Raw genomic sequence first — 24,091 nt, 5'->3', positions numbered from 1 at the left:
AAAGTTAAAACCCAAATCCCCATCTCAACCAGAACTCTACCATTCCTTTGGTATACTGTAAAAAGTCCTCCCTTACCACTTAATCTTACTCTTTGTTCCAAAAGTTGGCTGGCTACACCATACAAACTGTGCTGTAGAAGTTAGTGTAAAAGCTCAATAGTGTACATATGCCAAATTTCTTTTGACTTGCTTGAAAAGTGGAGAAGTTGTTTGATCCGCAACATTTCCAACAGACCCACCGCCCCACCACACACTGATACCTTTCTACCTACCTCCTTCAAACTTCATTTCTCGAGGGTATAATTACCTTCACGTTCTGCTGAAGACGTGGCAGGGATATTATGCTTTCACATTCCAAGACATGAAGTTTATTTCTTCCAGTATTCCTTGAAAAATAATGACATTTTCTTCCAAGTGATATGGCAGTCATGTGTCATGTAGTCAAATGACCGTCTTGAGGTCCCAGTTAACCTGTTGAGGACGAGTTGATTTTGCTATAACACACTTTTCCCGTAGATCCCTGCCTGAGTATACTCGGGACTAGTCTTCAACAGTTGATCTACCTTGAAGAATTCGGTGAATACAGCATTACACTTGGTTTGATTTCATATGTCCCAGTTATTCACAATCTGTGCTTGTTATGAAGAAGATACTGTATGTGAATGTTCTCTAGTGCAATGCTGAAATAAAATATTGTCAGATATCCTCTGTACTGGTCTGAGTTTGGTGTGTTGATTGTTTGGTGTGTATGCACGAAAATGACATGTATCATGTACTGTACACTTCAGTAATGTGTACTACTGAATACACGTATGCATCAGTACAGTCAGTGTACTGTGTGAGGAATATGAAAACTAATATATGAATGGATGAAATCACACCTTTCGTTTGATCAGAAAACTGAATACAGTGCACTCATGTTATAACAAGTTCTTGGGACTGGTGGTTTTCTGTCATTATACCAAAATTTTGTTATAGTGGAACAGTAAAGTATGTAAAGATATACATGTACATTTGTACATGTATAGGTGGTAATCTGAGGACTTAAATTTTTACTTCATTGTCATGAGGGTTTTGTGATAAGTGTAATTATAATACATGTACATGTATAATGGGAGTGCACTGTACAAATGTACTTCAAAAGACTTTGTTGATCACCTTTTCCTCCCTATTTCCAAAGATTCTTGTAACAAGAACAATCTACATATACAAAAAGCTCTTGTACATGTACAGTGTATTTCAACTATGTCAGTGAAAATTCATACATTAGTATCTTATACCTGTGAGCAAGTTATGACTTATAAACGCTAACATAGTTATTTCACCTACTGAAGTGAGAAGAGTACAGTAATGTACTAAAGGGGAGTAAATGACCCCACACATAATACAGTACATGTATGCCACATGTGGATTGAATTAATGCAGAAATACATGTATTATAAGTGTGTAGTTTGTACAGTTGTATGTGAAGTTTGATATTCAGACAATCCAAATTTTCCTGCATAATGAAAGAGCACTTGACTTTAATTTTTGTAGATTTGCCTGGAAATAGTTGTCCTAGAGTGACATTTGAAATTATTGCAGTCTTCATTTTGAGTGATGAAGACACATGGATTTAACCAAAACTGCAAGAAATCATAACGTTTGGATTGTCCAATCTTCTGCAAACTTCGCTAATGTGTACTACAGTGTACATTTTAATATTTCTGCATTAACTGAATCTACATATTTGAGGTAAATTCCTCATAAAGGCCTTGCAAATGAAAGATTTTCATCAAAGTGTGCACTGAATAATGTACATACAAGAAACCACAACAGATACATCAGCATCATGGTTGGTGATCATTTATTGAATCTATCTTTTCATACAAATACAGTTCACCTCTTGCTTTGCAGAGTTCATACAACCAATAATCCTCAACCATGATGCAATCACTGCCAATCAGAGACAGAGAAAACAAAAAATCTCCAAACCATTTCCAACTGCAGCAAGGAATCTTGAGTTGTATCCTCTCTGTCCGTGGGGAGCTGTCGTAAACGTTTTATATTTTTGAAAAACATTATTTTTAAAGCACAGGCTCTATTTCAAGGTTGAATGAACACTACATGACAAATTGTTATAAAAATTTCTCTTGGATTTGGATCTCAGCAAGAACAAGATGGCATTTAATATGTGATGTTCTGATAAGCTCCTTGTTACAGGTTTAGATGAAGGAGTTATTTTCCATCAAAAAAAAAAACTATTATAATTAAAATGCAAAATGAAAAGAAAATAGGTGATGTTGATGTGTAGACCGTTTACTTCTCGATAATTCATAAAATTAATGTTAAAAACAATATCTTCCTCACATGTGAAACATTCTATGATGTTTGACATTAATCTTTGTGAAAAATGTCCCAAATGACTGTAAAAGACTGGCAAATCAATGGATGAAAGGTCAAAACATTGATAATACATGTACATGTATTAAAAAAAAGAAAGACCTTACTTCTGCTATTCTCTACACTATTTATCAACAGAACTTGCGATCCCATCTGGGCCCCATTTTATCAAAAGATATAATTGAGTATAAAATAAATTTCCTTAACACACAGGCTGCCATAGACTTATGATAGAAATCAACTATATGATCAATTATAACTCTTCATAAAACCGGGCCCAGGTCCACTAGCTTGACAAGTGTGACAACATTTACCAAGCAAAGTTATCTTCTTGTTCTTACTGTATAAATGTATGGCCGGTCGAAGGGCACAAAGAATACACACCGTGGTGCAAACACATCCAAATACATGCCTCGTTGCTTACAAAAATGCCAAGCAAAAGCTGCACAATAAACAAGCACATTTTGTGATTCACTGCAGTAAATCTCAACACTAACTAAGCACACATTACACTGTAGTGAGGTCTCAAGTTAAAAGACACAGTTGCTTAAAACATACTCCACAGATTAAAACATTTCTGTAATGCCTTGTCTTTTAGAGGACAACACCTCTCCCGCATAGAAACCCCAGTCCAATTTACAGGTGTGCTCTGATTAGATTCAAGATTGGTTATGCTATTCCAATCACACAAGTGAACTTGCAACTGAGACACTAATAAGGAAAACTGGAACCTCATCTTGTTTTATAAACAAGTACCATATCATTATCATTGGTCCTATGACAGTGAATACTCAGTCAAAGTGTCGAAGTTAAAAGAACACACTTGTACGAGCGCATGAAGGAACAGTTAATTTGCTTGTGTGTTTGTTTGTTTGTTTGTTTGTTTGTTTTTGGGGTGCATTCAGTTGGTAAATCATAATTAGTTAAACATCGCCAAGACTTATATATTGCATTTACATGTATGAGAAAACAAAGAAACCTTCAGCCACTTTAAAAATCTTACCAACCAAGTAAGTAAAACAGGGTTGCTCACTATCAAAATATCACAAACTCCACCACATTCTGTATTAGCTTGAGCTCAATCTTTGTAAACTATCAAATCAGTACAAGTATTTGTAGTTTTGCAAAAAGAACATACCGGTGTACTTATATCAGCCTCAAACCCCCTGCTTTGTAAGTGCTTCCATGGCAGGGTGTAAATTACGTCTAGCATTGACAAGTTTCACTAGTGGTAGCCTGTGGTAGCAGCGTAAGTGGTAGACTGTGATAGTGTCCCTCGTTGGTTGTCGGCTGTGGTAGCAGCCTACAAAATAGTAAGTACACTGTGACAGCATCCAAAGTGCTGGATTGTGACAGCATGGCTGGCGGTATACTGTGGTACTGTAGCCTGGGGTAGCGTCCCTAGGTGTAACCTGTAGTAGCATCCCTAATTGTAGCCTATGGTAGCATCCCTAGTGGTAGGCTGTGATAGCATCTAAAGTTGTAGACTGTGGTAGCATCCAAAGTTGTAGACTGCAATAGCATCCCATGTGTGCTCGACAGTGACAGCATGCCTGGCAATATACTGCAGTTGCAGCCCAAGTGGTAGCCTATAATAGCATCCCCAGTAGCTAGTGGTTGCATACAAAGTGGTAGCTAGTGGTTGCATCCAAAGTGGTAGCTAGTGATTGCATCCAAAGGCATCCAAAGTGGTAGCTTGCGGTAGAATCCCTAGTGGTAGCTTCTGGTGGCATCCCTACACATGTTCTACCTCTCCCAAACAAAGCAACTGGTGGGAGTGAGGTAACTTTGTATGAGGAATGCAAGAATTTTAAATTTGCATACAATGTTGTCTTCACTGGGCAAGTAACAGCAACAAACACACAAAAGGTTTTCCTGGAGGAAACACCTTTCATAAATGGTCTCTGAATGTTCATCAACATTTTCAACAGCAATTTATCAGAGATGAAGGGTTGGTAATCATGCAAGTAATGCAGCAGGTACGTGACAAGTTGCCTTCACTACGTCGGTATGAGTCCCATTTTTTGCAGGGCCACTGTGGCTGCCATGGCCTTGGCGTCTTTCTTGTTGCCGGAGGTGATCGTAGGTATGTATTCCTCATTTCTCACACGGACCTGTGTGTGTGGGTGTAAAGCGGAAATGCAAGCATTGTCATATCTAAGGTTGTTTGGTTGTTTGTTTGTTTGTTTGTTTTTGCAAAGCCATTATTATTCTCGCCAGTTTAACCCATTAGTCACTGAAACACCTGAACCTTCCAGTCTTATTTATCCCTAAAACGCCTCTTTTTAAAACAGTTTTATGTTTTTAATACCATTTTTTGTTTTCATATAGAATACATAATTATGTGATTTGAAAAAGGTCAAAGGTCAACAAATATGTATGTCAGGATTACCTCTGTGACACACCATTCTCTTGGTAAGGTCATAGGCTTTCAAATAAACATAACTTCAAAAATAGAAAGAAATTAAACATAATAGTGACCTATTTCATATCATATACATGTACAATGTTGTCGAAATGAGAGCCATATTACTGTACCTTCCAGTGATACAAAGGCCATTATGTACACAGTCTTCAGTGGCTGAAGGGTTTATAGTGTCATTTATTCTGCTTAAAAGCACTTCTCATTTATTACGACTCTAGGCTTTTGACATACGAATGACATACAGTCTGCCAAAATTTTATTCTGAATAACCTACCCACACTATCATACATGTGAAACTACCAACCTGGGTTAGATGCAAAAAAGCAGGAACAGCTACTAACACAGCTAATTTAGAATTTGAGATGAAACCCTTGTAATCAGGCTAAAACTGAAGAAGCCAAACTTTATGTATTTATCTTTTTTTTTCGGGGGGGGGGGGAGGGGGTGAGTAGCGAGGGGATAACAATCTGTTTTTAATCTTTCTCAGCTTTCATGTCTATTGAGAGCTCAAACACTGCAGACATTTTGATAATGTATCGACAGTGGTCACTACATAGTAATCCACTCCAGCCTGTAGGTGCTTTACATTAATTAACTAAGTTCTAATCTTATCCCGAGGTCTACAATTCATCCATCTAAAGCCCGCCACACACTGTACGATCTGACTGGACGTATGACCTTAAGACCGGAAGTGTGACGTCACCAGTCTTGCCAGTAACAGTCGTACGACTGGATCTTTAGTGCCAGTCGTAGAGATTTGATGTGCTGAATTTCCACAACCGGTCGTGGGCTTTCAGCCATTCAAGGTACATATGTACAGTATAATGCAAGCGTGTGCAGTGCGCACTGCGTGTGCTTTAATACTCATTGGTAAAATGTACTGAAGCCAGAACAGTCATAAGCCTGGTTGTAAGGTCAGTCGTATAGTGTGCGTTGCCAGGTCGTACGATCTGGTCTTATGGTCATAAGGTAGTATAGTCGTAAGTCGTATAGTGTGCCGCGAGCTTAAGTGTCTATGAAGCAGCCACATACCTTAAACAGGAAGTTCTTCTTGTGGGCCGGTCCATCCTCACGCAGCAGCTCAAAGACGGCCTTCCCCCAGTGCTTCTTGCTGCACAGCTCGTTGAGCGCCATCACGGGGTGCTTGCCGGACAGGTCCTTGCGGATGACCTTTGACACGTCACCCTTCTTCTTCGGCTTCTCCGCCTCGGCGACCAGACCTGGGCAGCAAACATCAGGCATTTAGGGAATTAATCATAGGCATTGCAAAAACGTCGGTCTATTTTTGTCAGGATAGTCACAGGTTGAATCTTGTTACTTCCATGGGAAGGCATCTGCAGATTAGGCCCAAAATCAATGACTATTTTTTAGGCCCTAGTGTGTAAAGAAAAAAGAACTGGCCATTGTAAAGCAAAATGAACAGGATTAAAAGGCATAATTTACCATTTGCAGATGAAACAAAAACCCAGCATCAGAGCTTTGAAATAGTTCTAAAATATGAGTTAGGGATAGAAACAACCACTGTAAAAATTTGAATCCGTATAATCGTTGTTAAGTATTGCTAAATACACAAAATGTGAACAATAGTTACAATAAAAATGTTTCCAGACTAAACCGTCTACAATTACGGTTTATTGAGAAAAATTATCTCCTATATATTTTAGGCTTTACTGCAAAATTTTTACATGGTAGGATGTTTTGTGATACAACTGACTGACACATATGCATCAAATGTGATACCTCAAACATTTTTAAATCACTGCTCCCAAAGGTAACTGTACCTTTAACCATAACGATAGGCATTGCATATTTTATCCAGAGTCCTGTTTCATAAACTTATCAATAACAGGTTACAATAGTTGTTTAAAGCAACTGAAATCCTGATAACAAGTTTCATGAGATGGGACCCTGTGTACGTCAGTCTACTTTTGGCAGGATGGGCAGTCACAGGCCTTGTTTGTTTGTTTGTTCATTTCCATCTGAGAGGATGGCTGGATAGCCCATATTCAGCTATGCTAAGCTGGCCTTCCATGGGGTCCAGTTCCATCGGAAGCATCTGTATTAAAGTCAGGCCCAAAACCAGTGACTATTTTTAAGGCCCTAGTGTGCACAGAAATGGAGCCAGTCATGTAATGCAAATGGACAGAATTAAAGAACTGAAATAAATGAATGAATGCAGTAAGGTTTACAATGCTGGAAGCCTACCTTCCAAGCAAAATAACCATCTAATTTGTAATTGAGCTCCTACAAACTATTGTCACAGTCCATGTTATTCAAATGTTACTGAAGCTGCTATTTAGAGTAGATTGTCCACTAACCTTGTCTATCAGTCTTGATTTCTAGCAGAAGAGGGTTGATAGCGCCCTCTTTGTTCTTGCCAAGACCCTCCCCCTGTCGCCAGCCCATCTTCTGCATGAGGGAGAGTCCGATGTCGGTGCTGACTGGCGCCGCTGTCTTGAACATGTCCTGTGTGGTCGCATTGTGTGTGGTCGTGTAGTGATGTTTATCATCAACAGTGAGTAATACAGTGTGTATTTTGAAGTGTGTGTGTGTGTGGTTGGTGTTATAGTGTGTATGATACAACAGTGTGTGAGAGAGTGTGAATGAGCATATTAGTGTGAGGGTATATATGTTGTGTTTGTGTATTGATAAGAATGAGTGTGAAAGAGCATATTGGTGTCAGAGTGTGTTGAGTTTGTGTGTTGGTGAGTGTGTGAGCACAAGTGTAAGCAAGCATGTGCATACACAAGGTATTTGCATGAGAAACATGTTGGATCGGGAATGCAAACCATCCCACATATTTGTTTATTTCAGAGTACATTGCAGTGATAATGTGTGTATTACATTCAATTTGTGTTGGAGTCAGCAAGTGTGTTTTGCAAATTGAGAAGAAAGTGGGTAGTAAATATGAAGATGGGAAAAAAGAATGATTAGAGTACAAAATAACAGATGCCAATATATCTACATGAACTGACAGGTTTATTGATTACGAATAAACCTATGACATGTCACACCCACATTTACTGAAATCTGTTTTGGCAGTACATGACTACACATATTTAGTTATCAAAGCCAAATGTTTTAGAAAAAGACGACTTCATGTTGTCAAACAAATTTCTTACTTTTTGTCTTAAAAATGCATCTTTTTTTTTTTTTGGGGGGGGGGTTTGAAAAAACGGAAAGATGTCGTCATCTTTAGGACAGGATTGTTGGTTCTGTATTTGTATTTACATACCACGATTAAACTGCGAAGCAAAAGATAACACTATCCAACGTAATTTTCCATTCACATTTCAAACAACAAAAAAGACAACAACAATAGTTTGATTTCAGCTACGAGCATGTTCAGAAATATTGTTGCCTACAAATACAAACGATTGCCATTACACTCAGATAGCACCACGTCAGCCCTTTGCTTTTTTTTTATCTCCAAAGAATATTTGATTTCAGCACTCAGGAAATGATCAGTCCACATCAACTTGAATGATCAATATTTATATCAAAGGTATATTATACATCTTTGTTTTGTTTGTTCGTTTTTGGTGGGGTTTTTTTTTTTTCTTTTTTTTTTTAAGAACAGCATTCAGAAACACACAAGCGGACCATTGACAAGATTGTATTGTGTTTCTATACAGATGTGTATATTCGTATTTGTACAAGCCTGGGAATAGAATGGCATTATTATATTTCATCTCTAAACCATAGTACAAGCAAAACAAAATCACATCCCATCTTATCTATGAACATTCTCTATTGAATCTAAACACAATGCAAACCAAACAAACTTTCCAGTTTCCTTCTTTTTTTTTCATTGCATACATTTATTGAAAGATTCCCCCTTCCCTTTTTACCCCTGCCTCACTGCTCAATTTTATTGTTATTGCTTGTTCTTCTGTGGACTAATTTCCCTGCATAAATGTGCTGAAATGAAATATTCTTTACCCACCATACGACGTCCAGCTTTTTTAAAATCATGATTCAGCCAGTTCTCCAATCTCGCCTGTCGCTAATTACTGCACTGCCGTATGCGATTGCCACCTGTAACAAGTTTCCAGGTAAGTCAGATAGGATCTGAAAATCCCCCTGTCTCTCAAATGGGACATGCCATGGAATGCCAGGATGTCCCATGTGACAGACAGAGAAGAAGTGCTATTCCACTTTCCACGAGGGGTGGATTGGTTTCCAAATGAATTTCTCTATCACTAGTTTATTTTCACACACCTTGGAAATGAAATATGTTTGAAACATTTCTATCAGGTAATGCCTAATTAGAAATCACATATATTGACAGAACTTGACACATACCAACTGCGTAATACTTGTTACTTATGCGTTTTTGTTGCACATGCCTTCTGGCAACAAATTTGTTTATTTTTGCCATTTTTGTCGAAGAAAAATAAATTGCTGACAACCCTGGAAACATGTCACAGGCTGCAAAAAGAAAAGTCAACGGTATGCTGAGAGTAATTATTAAACTTCTGATGGACTTTCATGATAAAGATACACAGACAGAAAAAAGGTAAGAAGAGTGAGAGAGAAAAATATTTACATTCATAACTGAGAAAGGAAAGTAGGTTCATGAATACCCATGAGACAGAAGTTCAATAATTATTCTCAGCAAAGTCTTTTGCAATTTAAATGTAATTATCTACAACAGCAGATTAAACACAAGACGTATAGAGATCAATGCATGGTTAATGTTACTCTGTAAATACTAAACTAAATGAACAATAATCAACACACAAATAATATCATGTATCACCTTCCTATCGAGTCAAGTAAAGCACACAAAAAAAAACCACACACACAAAAAAAAACAACAACACAAAAGCAAAGAAGAGGTATGAACAGATAAAGAAGAAGGCAGATGGATGGATATCAGTCAATACATCCATTATTAGATCATAAATTGAAATAGAGAGATGGATAGACAGAAAGACAAACAAAATAACAATCAGACATAGGAAGGGATATATCGACACATACACTTCTGGGTGTGGATATACTGATGAACATAAAGTAGGGAAGACATGTAACGTATTAAAAGGGCGTATCAACATATAATACAAAAAGATAATGGCCAATGTCTGCAAAAGTAACACGTATCGAATAGGAGCTAGAAATAGAGTACACGGTAACATCTGAAATAAAACACTTAGGAAAAGATTTCTAGTCATGAAAGAATAAGTAGTAGATTGTAAAAAAGGTCAATATATTCCAATCTTGGTTACATATTCCATTTGTTGGTTTGTCAATTTCATTTCTAACTTGCTGAATGGGACTGAAAGAACACTCAAAGGTTGGTTTATCAGCAGAATTATGAAAGAAAATATATGACAGTACTACTGAGTCAAGTAATCATTACTATAATAACACTTTAGGGATACCATACTCAGTCACAAGCTACCCTGCAAAAACACTACATATTGTTGTGGTTATTTATAAGTTATTCCCTAAATCTATGGTAGTCAATTTTTTAATTATTGCAATAATGTTTATCACGTTGTTCAAAATGAGGAGTTTCGAGAGGATAAGAACAAAATAGAATTGTGTGATTTCCAAAATCTTGAGCAACACTAGTAATGTATCTTGATGTCTTGGGAGCCATGGGGTTGTCGGAATGGTGCTACATACCTTCTTGATCCAGGCCTGGTTTTTAGGATTGGGGTTAGCCAGCTGCTGAGGATTGAGGAAAGTGGCATCGGTGCTGCCAGTGAAGAGACCAGGCTTCTGACTGCTGTGAGCCCAGGTCTGGATCTACGCATGTGATTGAGGGAAACCACAAAAGTCAAAGGTCACAGCATTGTAATGGCAAGTTTCATGTATTTCCTTTTATTCAATCTCTCTTTATTTCGGCCACTTTTGTGAAACGGACTACAAAGCTCTAGAGAGAGAGAGAGGAAGAGAGAAAGAGAGAAAGAAAGGGAGAAAAACAAGCATGTTCATTATGATGTCACAGGTGCTGTAAATGAACTAAAAATGGCCCACACTTTATATAAGAATCAGCCAATCATGCTACAGTACACATGTAATGTACCGACACCAGTACAGTGATAAGCCCAGCTATGTAGTCTGATCACATAGTGTGCAGTGCTGAGTCACATGACCCGGCTTGCCTCCAGAGTTGTGCGACCGGTTTGACAGTGCAGTGTGCTGTGGACTTGACCCCCAGAATGGCCTTAACATTTTCCATGACCATTCCATCATGACAAATTTTTTGACTGTGCCACTCAGACCTTTTACTTTCAAGTCTCGCACATCTTATGACACTAATTTTGTGAAAATCTGGCAATTTGATATCAGATTTTTTTTTTGAAGTACATTGTTAGTAATGCTACAAAGAATATTATCAAAAAAAATTAGGATTCTAGGACCTTTATTTTCTGATAGAGAGTAAAATGTATGCTTTCACACATATATATTAGAAATACTACTTAATACAAATTATAATAAAAAAAGAAAATTTCAATTTCTTTCTTTATAGTTTGGTTAATTACAGCACAGGTAATGCATGTGCCAATTTTCATGGCAATTACGCAATGGACAATGGAGATCTCAGGATAAATTCAACCCTCCCGCGGCCACAGAAAGTCAAAAAATCCTGGCCTGGTTAGCGTTAAGACTCTACAGCAGGGCTCGACACTAACAGTGGCCCGGTGGCCCGGGGCCACCAAAAATGAAAGTCCGTCCACCAAATTTTAAAAAAGGGCAAATTTGGTGGCCCGCCTCGGGCCTCCAAAATTTTTTGAAAAGTATATCAATAAATTTGTAACTTTTTGCGCCGGAAATTAGCAGTTAAATTTGTTTAAAGGATGGATGAAAAGGACTGAATGAGTGCCTGAGAGTGAGTGTTGCAAGTTTGTTGAAGTTTATTTATGAGTAGATATGTCCAACTTCTAATTCTTACTATCATAAAACTTAAATATTTGACTCATTAAAAAAAAGGACTTCCAATGTTTTTTATTGCTTTTGTTTCGGGCCACCAAATTTTTCTCTCGGGCCAACAAAAATTTGAAATTTAGGATTTTGGTGGCCCCATCGGGCCACCAAACAAAAAAGTTAGTGTCGAGCCATGTCTACAGGAACGAGAAAGAGAACGAGTGGAAGGCAAACCTGTCTCTGCGAGTGGTGTAAGACAGTGAGAGCTTCCACGTTGTTTGGGTTGGACTGTAGCGCCCTCGCTGCCTTCAGTCTGGCTGACACGATGGCACTGATGTCATAGGCCTGATGGCAAGTAGTAATGGAGAGAGAGATTTCAGAGCAACTAAATTCAAAAGAGTTAGTGCAGTACAGTGAACTCCCGTTATCACGAAGTCCTCGGGACCAGCGGTTTCCTTTTGTTATATCAATTTTTTTTTGTTATAATTGAACTTATAAACAATAAAATACATAGAGTGGATAATCTCGTGGCCTGAATTTTTACTTCGTTGTAACCGGAATTTTGTTATATAACTGTTTCGTTATAATGGGAGAGCATTGTACCATATGCTTACAATGCAGGACTGGTGTAGCTACGACATTTATTTCTTTAATTTTTATCTGCCAAAAAATATATTTGATATGTACAGTGCACTCCCGTTACAACGAACACGGTTATAACGAAATTTCGTTATAACGAAGTAAAACTTCTGGTCCCAAAATTCACCATTAAAGCCTATGGTACAAAATTCGGTTATAACGAACACGGTTATAACAAAATTTTCATTATAACGAAGTCTTTTCCGAGCGCCACTGACAAAGAAAAATAAAAGAAATGTGCTCCGTTATAACAAAATGCGAATTGCTTTCGAAAATACGTAGCGGAACAAGCATTTATAGTGTCTCTGCACGGGCGAATGCTTCACATCACTGTGTGTTCGCTCCTTGTGTCATGCACAATTTCTGAGGGGAACTTGCGTTTAATATTGTAATACAATAATCCCATCCCATTTCACATAGCTTTCCAGTGAATGATGAGTATTCAGCAAACAGAATATGATATATATACGTGGTTTCCTTGTTTTCGTTATATATTGTATTTGTTCGGTTATAACGAAATTTCGTTATAATGAAAGAAAACTGCCGGTCCCGAGCATTTCGTTATAACGGGAGTGCACTGTAATGACACCATCACTGTTTCTATGACAATTTTCATCTTGCATGGATGCTCATACAAAGACATCTACATTGGATCGTCTTTAAGATTGTTCATGATCACAAACTTTCCTGCATACTAATCTTAATTTCATAATGAGCATCAACTTACAAAGCCCGGTGAATCCTCAAAGACTTTGTCCTTGTCTTCAACCTGCTGTGGAGGGACGACGTTGGTGACCCCTGGAATATTCGGAGCAGCCGTTGGGGTAGGGGCGCTGGCTACAGCTGCCACTGTGGTGACTGCACTTGATGACCCCGCCCCCGACGGGTTTGCTGCTGTAGTCCCCGGTGTGGAGGTAGCTGTTGAAGGAGTGGTCCCCGTGGCACTGGCAGCTGTTGATGGTTTGGCCTTTGGCTTCGTGGCAGAGGCCGCCTGCTCTACGGTCTTTGCAAGGATGGAAAGAAAATTGTACATCGTGCTTGAGGACATAACACAATATTCCCAGTCAACTTCTAATCTTATTTTTGCTTGCTGCAATCACCACAAAAATAACCACTTGCGGGCCTTTATAAAAAATGTTTTTAAAAAAATCTCTGTAAACCCTACAAATTCATTTTACATTTAAATGATGAAGTGACAAAAGCAAATCAAATAAATTACTTTCTGCTACTGCAAATGGTTGTTCAAATCATGTTTAAACCTAAACTAGGCCGGGCTATTTAGGTAGATTATAGAAACGGGGGTGGGGGGGCCAGGCCCCCCTCCAGATTTCGGCCGTTGACTGCGCGATCGCGACGAAAATTGGCACCCACATTGCCTATGACGTAATCTAAAGTACCATGAAGTTAATTTTTCACAAAATTATCATTTATGCTAAATTATGCTAATTTATGCATGATGCATGAAATCAGACAATTTGGCATAAATAACTAAATAAAGCTCAAAACAGCACATTTCTTGTGTAAATATTCTTCAGTATTTTATTGTTTTTTGAATTTCTTATGTATTCCTATGTTTTTTCGACCTCATGTTTTTTATTGTTTTTTCGATGAAATTTGTCCGCGACATTGTCCCAAACAAGAAAATATGTTATAAATTTATTTTAATCAATAAAACCCCCAAATAATCATGCTTTTATGAAATTTGCCTGTAAGCACAGTTTGCATTGAAATTGTACACGAATTCACGTTTTCGAGCAATTTTTGGTCCGACATGCACGTACATATTTATGTGCAACTTTGGAACTGCGCACCCGGGCATCGCAAATTTGGTGTTGAAAGATGCAGGAGACTCGAAAGAAAAAAGTCATAAATGAAACGTCGCGGCGATAGCTTTTCGCGATAGCGATACATCACGTGGAACGTCGGGGCCTTGGAGGCCCCCCGCCTAGTTAGGGTTAAAGGAAGGTATGCAGACATTTGTAGATATTCACTCATAGAGGCAAAGCTTGTTATAAGTGATTTGAAATGCGAAGTCTATACCTTTTATCTCAACAAAAGAACACCACACTATCACATAACAAGGCATAGCTACAAGTTGCTTTACAGAATGAATGTAAGTTATCACACGCAACTTTACTTCATAAACTCACATCGCTTGGTTGTGAACGTACCAAGCTGTTGCACAAACATTAAAATCATTCTCAAACACCTTGATCTTTATGAAACTGAGGCATAATACAGCCACACAGTCCTTCAGGAATGCCAAGAGGAAACACTGGGGACTACGTCAATGGCGTAATCCTTGATCATTCACGAGTTCAGGTTACAATGTAGTGTGGGACATCTGTGACCACTGGCTAACAAAGAATGCCGGCATATATATATATACAACAATCTGCCACTAGGCAAGCACAATGTATTGCCCCTTGATCACCCCTTGACCCCTTGATTATTGCCCCTTGATCACCCCTATTGACCCTCTCTGCACTCACTGTCCACTGTCCGTAGGGGTCATTGGCAACAGCAACAGCAATTTCCACTTCTTTCTTGCGATGCTGCGACCCACTGGACACTGGGAATTGCACTCTCAATTTGTCTTTGCTCGCAACTGGAATCTGCACTGCATTCTGCAAGATTGGGAGTTGAATTTGACAATATGTTACATGTAAATACAGTATGTCTTGGTAGCTATTCTTATATCACTATATCTCATTTACACAATCATAAAGACAAAGTGGCATATGCTAATATTTCAGACATAAAATAAATAACTGTATATGAAATAAATCATGCTATTAACACTTTGAGGTTTTGTTCATTTGAAGACTTAAAATTCTTTTCTCCATGTGTGGCATGCTATCATGTGTCTACGTCTTCACTGACAGATTGGACTATTGTAAACGCATAAATTTTCACAGTACAGCTGTACATTAACTTCTGCGTATTTCGCGCTACTTTTGGATAGCACAAATTCTAAACCTGCAAAAATATCTTCACAATTTGCTCTGCACATTTTGAATGGGTTGACAATTGTGCAGCGCGAATTCAAGAACCTGCGAATATGTCTTTGAGCTGCTCAGCTCAAAAAAGAAATCACACAAAAAATATCGAGCTTAACTGGTACTTATTGGAGATTAATCAAGAATTGAAAGTGTAACCACTGTGAACGAAAAAAATTGCCATTCTTGCCTTGATGTTCATGACAATGGGTACAGCTTCCTTGACCTTAAAGGGATGTCGCACAAATGGCTTCGGGACGTCGCTCTCCTCCTCATCCTCCTCGTCGCTGGATCTGACGGGTCTGTTGACCGGTGACTCATCTGAGCTCTCCCCATGGGTGTTGGCAAACGCCATGCATTGCTCTGTGAACCGCTGGATTGACTGATTGGTTTGCACTATTGTCAAAAAGTCAGGTGGGGTTTGGGAAACAATCAAAGGCACAACCAAATATTAGAAGAATATAATTTCTCTTTTACTTTGCTTCAACATGAAAATAATCAGTTAAGAAATTCCAAGCAAACCTGAAAATTTACGGACTTTTTTATGCCTCCGCCAACGAAGTGGCCGGAGGCATTATGTTTTCGGGTCGTCCATCCGTCCGTACGTACGTCCGTCCCGTTTTGTTTTTGTCGATATCTCAAGAACCGTGGGTGGTTTTACATCAAACTTGGTATGAGGGTATATCCTGGGGGGATAATACTTTGTTTGGATTTTAGGGTCACGGGGTCAAAGGTCAAAGGTCACAGGTTATTTTGTGATAAAAAAAAGGTTGAAAATTCATGTTTTTCTCCATATCTCGCAAATGGTTCAAGGTATCTTCATGGAACTTAGTATGCTTGTTCCAATGGGCAGTGATTATCTAGGGAAGTTGGGGGTCATGGTTCAAAGGTCAGGGGGTCAAAGGTCAAGGTCAACTCCTCAAAATATCACTACTTTCCTTATATTTATGCAATGCCTGAAGGTTTTTTTTTTAAAACTTGATGTATACATGTATTACCCAATATATATTCTGTGGGAAGTTTCTTGCCAAAAGGTCAAAGGTCAAGTGAAAGTGCTGAATTGCACTTTTTCCTCCATATCTCAAAAGTAACTCAAGGTATCATCATGAAACTTACATGTCAAGACATTGTACTATAGACCTATTAGGAGAACCATGCATTATGGCGGAGGCATATCAGTCGCCGTAGCGATATATCTAGTTTTTCCATAAAATTAAGCACTGACTTGTACATACTTTGTTTTCATATAGGGATTCCTGCCTCTAGTAAAACAACCTTGCTCTCAAAACATACATGAAAATTACTTGTTCTACAGGAATGACTAATCAATTTATGAATCTGCAAGACTGAATGCCTAATAATTTTCACATTCCTATTTTCAACATCGTATCATTACATTAAAATCAAGTTTTAGATGGAAATATCCAAATTGTTACCCCCTACATAAAATCTTACTTGTGTCTGCAGCTTTGCGTATGGATTCTGGAACTGGGAGGTGAGCTGGTATCTCTCCAGTTTGCATCTTTGAGAGTGCATTGGCCTTGGCAATCTCCAGGAGCTTCTTCTTGTCAATCTCTAGCACCGGTGACCAGGATCGAGACCTGGATCTGGATCTGGAGTAGGATCGGCGTCGCCTGCGGTAGCCGTCGTACCTCGACCGTCGGTCGAATCGGTCACGTTGGCCAAACCCGAGTCTGTCGAAGACGCTCCTCCTCTCGCTCCGGAATTCGCTGCCATAATCCCGCCGGCGGGAATCCCTGTAGCCGCGTCTGCTGTCGCTGTCCCGGTACTGCCTCGGATCGTCTTCTGGCGATGACGGCTCCCGGGAGTCTTCGCGGGGCACCATGGTAGTGATCCAGACACCCTTGGACTCACTGAAGACAGACTTCTCTACCATGGAATCCTTGTCTATGCTGATGTCACTATCCTCACTGCTGGGGGAGGGAGTCTTTGATCGAGATCGCTTGTGCTTCTTGTGCGAACGCGAGCTTGATTTTGATTCTGAATGGCGTCTCTTCGTCCTCGAGTCTCTGTCCCGGTCCCTGCTGGCACGTTTGTCCTTCTCTTTGTCCCTTTCTTTACTTTGTTTCTCTCTTTCTTTGCTTCCTTTTTTCTTATCTTTTTTCTTGCTCTTTTTATGCTTATGAGAAATTTCCCCTTCTTCAATTTCACTCTCCAATGCTCCCTCCTCTTTCTCTTCTTCCTTCTCCTTTTCTTTAGATTTTGCACTCTCCTCTTTCTCCAACTTCACAGCAAGAGTGTTCTGAACATGGTCATCAACTGGCACTGAAGATGGTTCTTGTCCCAAATCACTCTTCCCTTTTTTATCGCTTTCTTTTTGTTTGCTACCGCTGCTCTTTTTTAAGCCATCTGAATCTTTGAGCTGGCTTTTCAAACTTTCTATATTTTCTCCTGTCTTCTCAGGTTGGGCTGTTCCTTCATCAACAGTATGTTTCACATCTTCTACATCTATATTGTCCACACAAGATTCTCTTGTTTTTGATTTTTCCACTCCTGTTGTTTTGCTTGCGTCCTTTGCCTCAACATCTAGCACATTTCCAAGAATGACAGATATTCCTGCGTTTACCCCTTTGGCACCATTGTCACTTGTGGGAAGCTTAGTGTCACTGTCTGGCGGCATCTTTTCTCTTTTCACTGTGACATTAGATTCATCCTTCTGAACTTCAACGTGGGTGGCAGCATTTCCAATAAGAAAAGATTCAGGAGCTGGTTCAGGTATACTGGAAGCGCTGCCAGTATGTGTTCCTGCTTTATCAGCAGTATCAGACTCTGCTGAAGGCATTTTGTCATTTTCTTTCACTGATATCTCCCCTAACTTCTCAGTTGTTTCACAACTGCTTTCATCTAACTCTGCTTGTTCTGATATGGCTGCTTTTGCATCTTGTCCACCAGCAGTGCTTGGTTCACTCTTTCCATCGTATTTCTTTTCATCACTAATGCAATCCTCTTCCATGACCACCTCTGGCTCAACAGTCTCAGATGATGTCGGAACACTGATAGTCAGAGATGCCTTAGCTCCCTCAATTTGTGTCTCTTCTTTCTTTACTTTATGCTTATGTGCCTTCAGAGTTTTCCTCGACTCTTTGACCGACCCAAACTCTTCCTCCAGATGCTGCATCTTCACTACTGCAGAGGGCTTTGTTGAGCTGGTTTTGCTTCTCGTACTATCGCCATCCCTCGACTCCCTACTGCGTCTCTTCTCTCTCTTTTCCTTGTGACTTCGCTCATCTTTCTCATGTTTCCCCGCCTTCCTTCTCTCTCTCCTCTCATGATGGCAGCCGTCATCGCTTTCCCGTGTTTCGGAGCGAGGATTGGATGAGCTGCGTCTTCTCTCTTCCTGTTTACCCGAAGAACTTGATTCAGACTTACCCAAAGAACTTGTTTCTGACTTGCTGGTCTTTCTTTCTTCAGCTTGAATCTCTTCTCTGTATTTTTCATCATGGCTAATCTTCTTGGATGACCCACTTGACAAATCCTTCCCCGAATCTTTCTTATCACAGTCCATTTTCCTTTCACTTGCCGAGGAATTCCTTTCCTTTTTCACTTCAGTAGTCCCTGTGTTTCCTAATTTAGAAGCCCGCTCTCCTGCACTCAAAGTTTTGCTATTAAGATTAAAATCCTGTGCTGATTTTTTAGTAGTTGTCTCTTTGACATTTGATTCATCTGGACAACCAGATTTATCATTTTTCAAAGATTTCTCATCAGGCTTCTTAAGACCCTCAGATTTTGAGTGAGAACCCGCATCCTTCTCACTTTTATCTCTCTCCTTGCTTTTACTGGACTTGTGTTTGCTTTTCTTCTTCTTTCGCTTGCTCTTTTTGTGGCTGTGTTTCTTGTGCTTACTCTTGTGTTTGTGCTTGGATGAAGATTTCTTCTCTTTCTCACTAATCTCAGTCCCTTCGTCTGCGGCAAGATTCTCCTTGCTCTCATTCTCCCTCAACATTTCGGCATCCTCCTTCCCTCCCTCCTTGGCTCCCTCCCCGGCTTCTTCCCCATCAGAGTCTGAGGTTGGTGTGAGTTCCCCATCCTCAAGAATCTTTCTCCACGGAAGTCCGTCGACGGCTGAAGTGTCACTCTCACTGCCATCACTCTCGTCCTCACTGCCACTGTCCGACTTCGTGTCACCGCCATTTCCTTTCACTGCAGTGTTTGGAGACTTGCTGGCTGATTGAAACAATTTGGTGGGTATCTTTATCTGTATGGTTTTCTTTTCTGCAGTGGTGCCAAGTTTTTCTGCCGCCTTTTCAAAAAGTAATGATCCTTGCAATGGCAGAACAGTTTCTTTCTTTGCTGCATCGCTGGCAGATGTGGTAGCTGGACTATCCTTTGATGTTTTGGATGAATTTGCATCACCCAATCCCACTTTCTGATTTGATTCTTTGGCACATTGTTCCTCAGATACATGAAGTCTGTTAGCCTGTAGCATTTTACTCTGCAAAAAAGAAGCACGCTTCGCTTCCCCAATCTGCTCAGCTTCAGTAACGTGACCTTCTCTGGCATCACTAACACCGATAGCTTCATCTGCTACCGCCACTGGTGCTCGATGCCCAGCCTTCTCATTAGTGGATGGCAAGCTAGGTTGACCAGGCTTGGACGCTTCAATCCTCTCTTCATCTTGGGCCAGGCGCTTTGATAACTGCCGGTTGATCTTAATCCTTTGAGACTTTGGTTGTTCATCAGATCTGAGAAATTGACAAAATAATGAAAAAATCAACTTCAGTGAACTATAGTTAGTACTTGTTCCAAACAGATGACACAAACTGATCTGGTTCAACAGAGGTACATTCAATAGAATATGATGTGCAAAAATCACTATCAAGGTGAACTGACCCTAAATCAGTCAGACAAAAAAAAAAAAAAAAAAGTGTTTTTTTTTTTGCAGGGTTAAAGTATGGATAATCACTGTATCAAAAAGGACTGTAGCCTCCAACTACAGTACATGTACACGGTAGTTGGCTCAAAGCAATATTCTGAACATTTAATGCTACTTGTACATGTACGTAAGTCTGTATAACAATAAACAGTTTCTTTGTGCTATTCTGCATGTGTACAACACTGGGTAAAGACTATTATAGAAATTAGACCATAGTACACTTTTACCTTTTGTGAGAGTGTACTTTGCATTGAAGCCCAGCACTGCTAATTGACTGTACAATACAACTACAAGTACAAGTTAGAACAGCTGGGGATTACACATGTAGGTAGGAATCTACACATATTATGTGCATGTTCGAGCAGAATGTGGTACACTGGCAGTGCTTTCTGCTACCAATAATGCAATATTTTGTTTCTGAAAAGCCCATGAAGTTCCTTGCAAATATCCCAACCACAAAAAAGAAAACAAATGAAGATCACACAGACAGAAATGTCAACATGTTACATGTAGCCTTCCCTTCAAAGCTCAATATAACATTCTTTAACAAAATTTAGATAGGAACAAAAAGTTTGAAAAAGCATTCACTCTGTTCTTTTAATGCCCAACAAAACTGGTAAGACATACATCTTACAAGTATGCTATGCCACCACGTACAGTTTTGTACACACAGAACTTTGTAGCAATTACAGCCACCTGTTGAGAGTGATCATGTGGCTTGCCATAGTCGTGAACCGTACAATACTACAAGCGTGTATCATCGATACCAGGGCTGCCAACCTTGAGTGAGAGTTTGGCGTGAGACACTGCGTGGGAGCGGAGCGACCTCCTGGCTAGCCCCGAGCGGCCTGCTGTGCGGCCGTACGTACGCACGTACTACGTACACAGTCAGTGTATGTAAAGCGATGTAAAGCACACGTCATAGCCATACACGTTGTACATGTACTGTAATTTGCCAAAAGTACGAGCTACGCTCTCGTGGTATAGGTAGAAAGCAATCGTAATCCAATAGCTCGTCTTTGTGCGCGAACCGAAAACAATTATTATTGGTTAAGCTTTACACCCGCGTGGGAAAATCTCGCAATTTTGGGCTTGGGCATATCGATATTCGGAATATCAGAGAATTTAGAGATATACATGTATTTATTTTTGTAGTCATGTACATTCCATTTTGGGGGTATAGCGTGAGATTTCGTTTATCAGAGTGAGACGGTCAAAATTGGTTGAATTGCGCGAGTCTCACACGTGCACACTCAATGTGTGAGAGTTGGCAGCCCTGCGATACGATTACGTGTGTTGACCGCAGACAGCGGCAGACTTTGCCTTACAATAAATAAATTTAACCACTACCAACATGAAACACCACCACATATCCTGACAACATCAGGTTTCTATACTAGCTGCGAAAATATGGCTGGAAAGTGCAGCAAGAACATCATCATCAGACTCTACCCTCGTGTGAAAACTGCTGTAAAACATACCCGGTAACTGTTGTTAGACTGTAACGGTTAAAGGTATTAGCCCACATTTGCAAACCCACGAAAATCAAAACTGCATAAAACAGGTCCAATATGACTTCAAGTACAAGTTATAACAGTAACATACCTCACCTGTTGCTCTTTGTCTATACCATTCGATAAAAGAGAGAAAATCATCGTTTTAAAATCAATTTTCAAACCGGGTCAACCCGACCCAAAATTGAATTACCAGCGCGGGCTAGCTACGTACATGTACATGTAACTTTAATACACATGTATCGCATGCATGTAGTATGTACGTGGACCGGAGCTAGCGAGTGTTATACGCATGCATACGGTGCATTTTCATTTATTTTTATGAAAGTAATGGACTAATTGGAACAAAATTTTGCACAGGTGTTACTGCAATCATACCCAAACGCCATGCTAACTATGAGACCAATTGCTGCAGGTTTACAAATGTGGGCTAATACCTTTAACAACGTTAGCATTAATGATTAATGGCAGTCGTCTCAGTCAATGTCAAATGACAATGTAGGATTCTAATTAACTTCATAAGTTTTACACAATTTCTCACTGCGAGTGACAACTTGATGTGACTCCAAAATATCTGAAATGGATCTGAAATACAATTATTTACAATACAATTTACTACACATTCATTATTATTACTATCTACACACTTGGTGCAAACACAACTGCACGATCTAAATGCACGTCTGTTGTTTGTTAGGCCCCACTGTCAAGGACACTGTGTCACTGTTTTGCACTGACCTGCCTTCTTCGTTGGTGGATGTCTGCAGTTCCTTCAGCTTTTGAAGTGCGAATGTGCGGAGAGCATCCTGCAGTTCACCAGCCATTTCACTTCATTCCATCTTACTGAGATTTAGGTCTGGATAGACAAGTGGCTCTGGAATACGGCATATATTTCAGGAAAACAATACGACTGTAGATCTACTAGAAAGTATACGAGTGGTAATGAAGCGAACATATCAATGCAGCTCGCGCGCATACTGTGTGTACATATCATCACGCGATGCATGCACACACTGTAGCTAGTTTAGCGCATGATTACATGCAGAGATCCCTGGCGCACGATTATTGCGAAAGGCAGGACCAAAGTAGACAGCGCTCTCTACTGATCCGTTTAAACCAGTTTGTAAACTTCGAGACCACCGTCCCGTCCTCTCCCTCTCTTTTCGAATCCATCTCGCTCAGTAGGCATATTTCCCTCTTTCTCTCGGAAGAAATCTGTTTTCTTGGGTATTAGCAAGGCTTGGTATTAGTAGCAATGGATCGAGTGATGGAGTAATGGGTCAATAAAAAAAACTAGTGAAGACGCAAAAATCTTTCATATCGTAACGTTGTGCATAATACACTCAGCAAAAAAAATAAATAAATAAAATAAACACTCTTTCCAGTTAATATTTTCCATAGAAGATTTTGATAAAAATCATTGTGTCATATACCATATCAACGGTAATTTAATTGGCTATCAACCTGGTAGGTTCATACAAAGTGAAACTTTACGCATGAGTGAACACATTCGGTTTTGTCCTCCAAGGCAGAAAAGTACAAATTGCAAAAATTAACATATTGAAATTCATTTGCACATTATAGGCCCTCCAAGATAGCAATGATAACAAAAGACCAATCTAACGCAATGAGAGACATGAATGAAATGGCAGGAATAAATTTCCGTTCCCTCGTTTCTCTTTATATTCTAAAACGAATACATAGTAGAGAAACTGAAGGTGGAACATAAGAACTTTCTATCAATTAAAACGCTAAATGACATAGGGAGTACGGCCTCAAAGGGGGTAATATAATTTCTTCATTTTACCTTTTAATTTGTAGCATGTTCTTATTTTTGTCCGCGACGAATCCATACGAGGAGATCCTGACTGAATTCGCCGACATCACTCGTCCGCTATACAAGGACGTACCCATCAAGCATGACGTGACACATCATATCGTCACCAAGGGCCCACCATGCGTTGCTCGCCCTCGTCGACTAGCTGATGATCGACTCAAAATAGCCAAGGATGAGTTTCAGCACATGCTGGATCTCGGCATTATTGAGCCGTCTGATAGCTCATGGTCCTCCCCTCTGCACATGGTCCCAAAGAAGTCAGGAGACTGGCGCCCTTGTGGAGACTACCGTGCCTTGAATCGCGTTACAGTGCCTGACAGGTATCCAATACCACATTTGCAAGACTTTGCAATTAACTTGGTCGGAAAAAGGAACTTTTCAAAGATCGACCTGGTCAGAGCTTACCACCAGATTCCGATTGATCCGGCAGATGTACCAAAAACTGCCATCACTACTCCGTTCGGACTCTTCCACTTCAAGCGGATGCCATTTGGCCTACGTAATGCAGCACAAACCTTTCAA

At 39.8% G+C, this 24,091-nt stretch overlaps 1 protein-coding gene across 1 annotated transcript; it reads right to left on the bottom strand.

Annotated features, from left to right (window-relative positions):
• Positions 1 to 4,382: 4,382 nt before the first annotated feature.
• LOC139719736 (uncharacterized) lies at positions 4,383 to 22,556 on the bottom strand. The gene is made up of 10 exons (XM_071631126.1): positions 22,471 to 22,556; positions 16,780 to 20,027; positions 15,515 to 15,720; positions 14,818 to 14,952; positions 13,053 to 13,328; positions 11,921 to 12,031; positions 10,442 to 10,564; positions 7,126 to 7,273; positions 5,840 to 6,027; positions 4,383 to 4,496 (listed from the first exon to the last, which is right to left on the bottom strand). Exons 1-10 carry the CDS (start codon positions 22,554 to 22,556, stop codon positions 4,383 to 4,385), a joined length of 4,635 nt encoding a protein of 1,544 aa, XP_071487227.1.
• Positions 22,557 to 24,091: the final 1,535 nt, after the last annotated feature.

The sequence above is a fragment of the Diadema antillarum genome, unplaced genomic scaffold (assembly GCF_040938485.1).
Source record: "Diadema antillarum isolate AM-2024a unplaced genomic scaffold, OU_Dant_1.0 scf00000114, whole genome shotgun sequence".
Classification (NCBI taxonomy): domain Eukaryota; kingdom Metazoa; phylum Echinodermata; class Echinoidea; order Diadematoida; family Diadematidae; genus Diadema; species Diadema antillarum.
The sequence above is the reverse complement of the archived record's forward strand: the minus strand, read 5'-3'. Positions and strand labels throughout refer to the sequence as shown.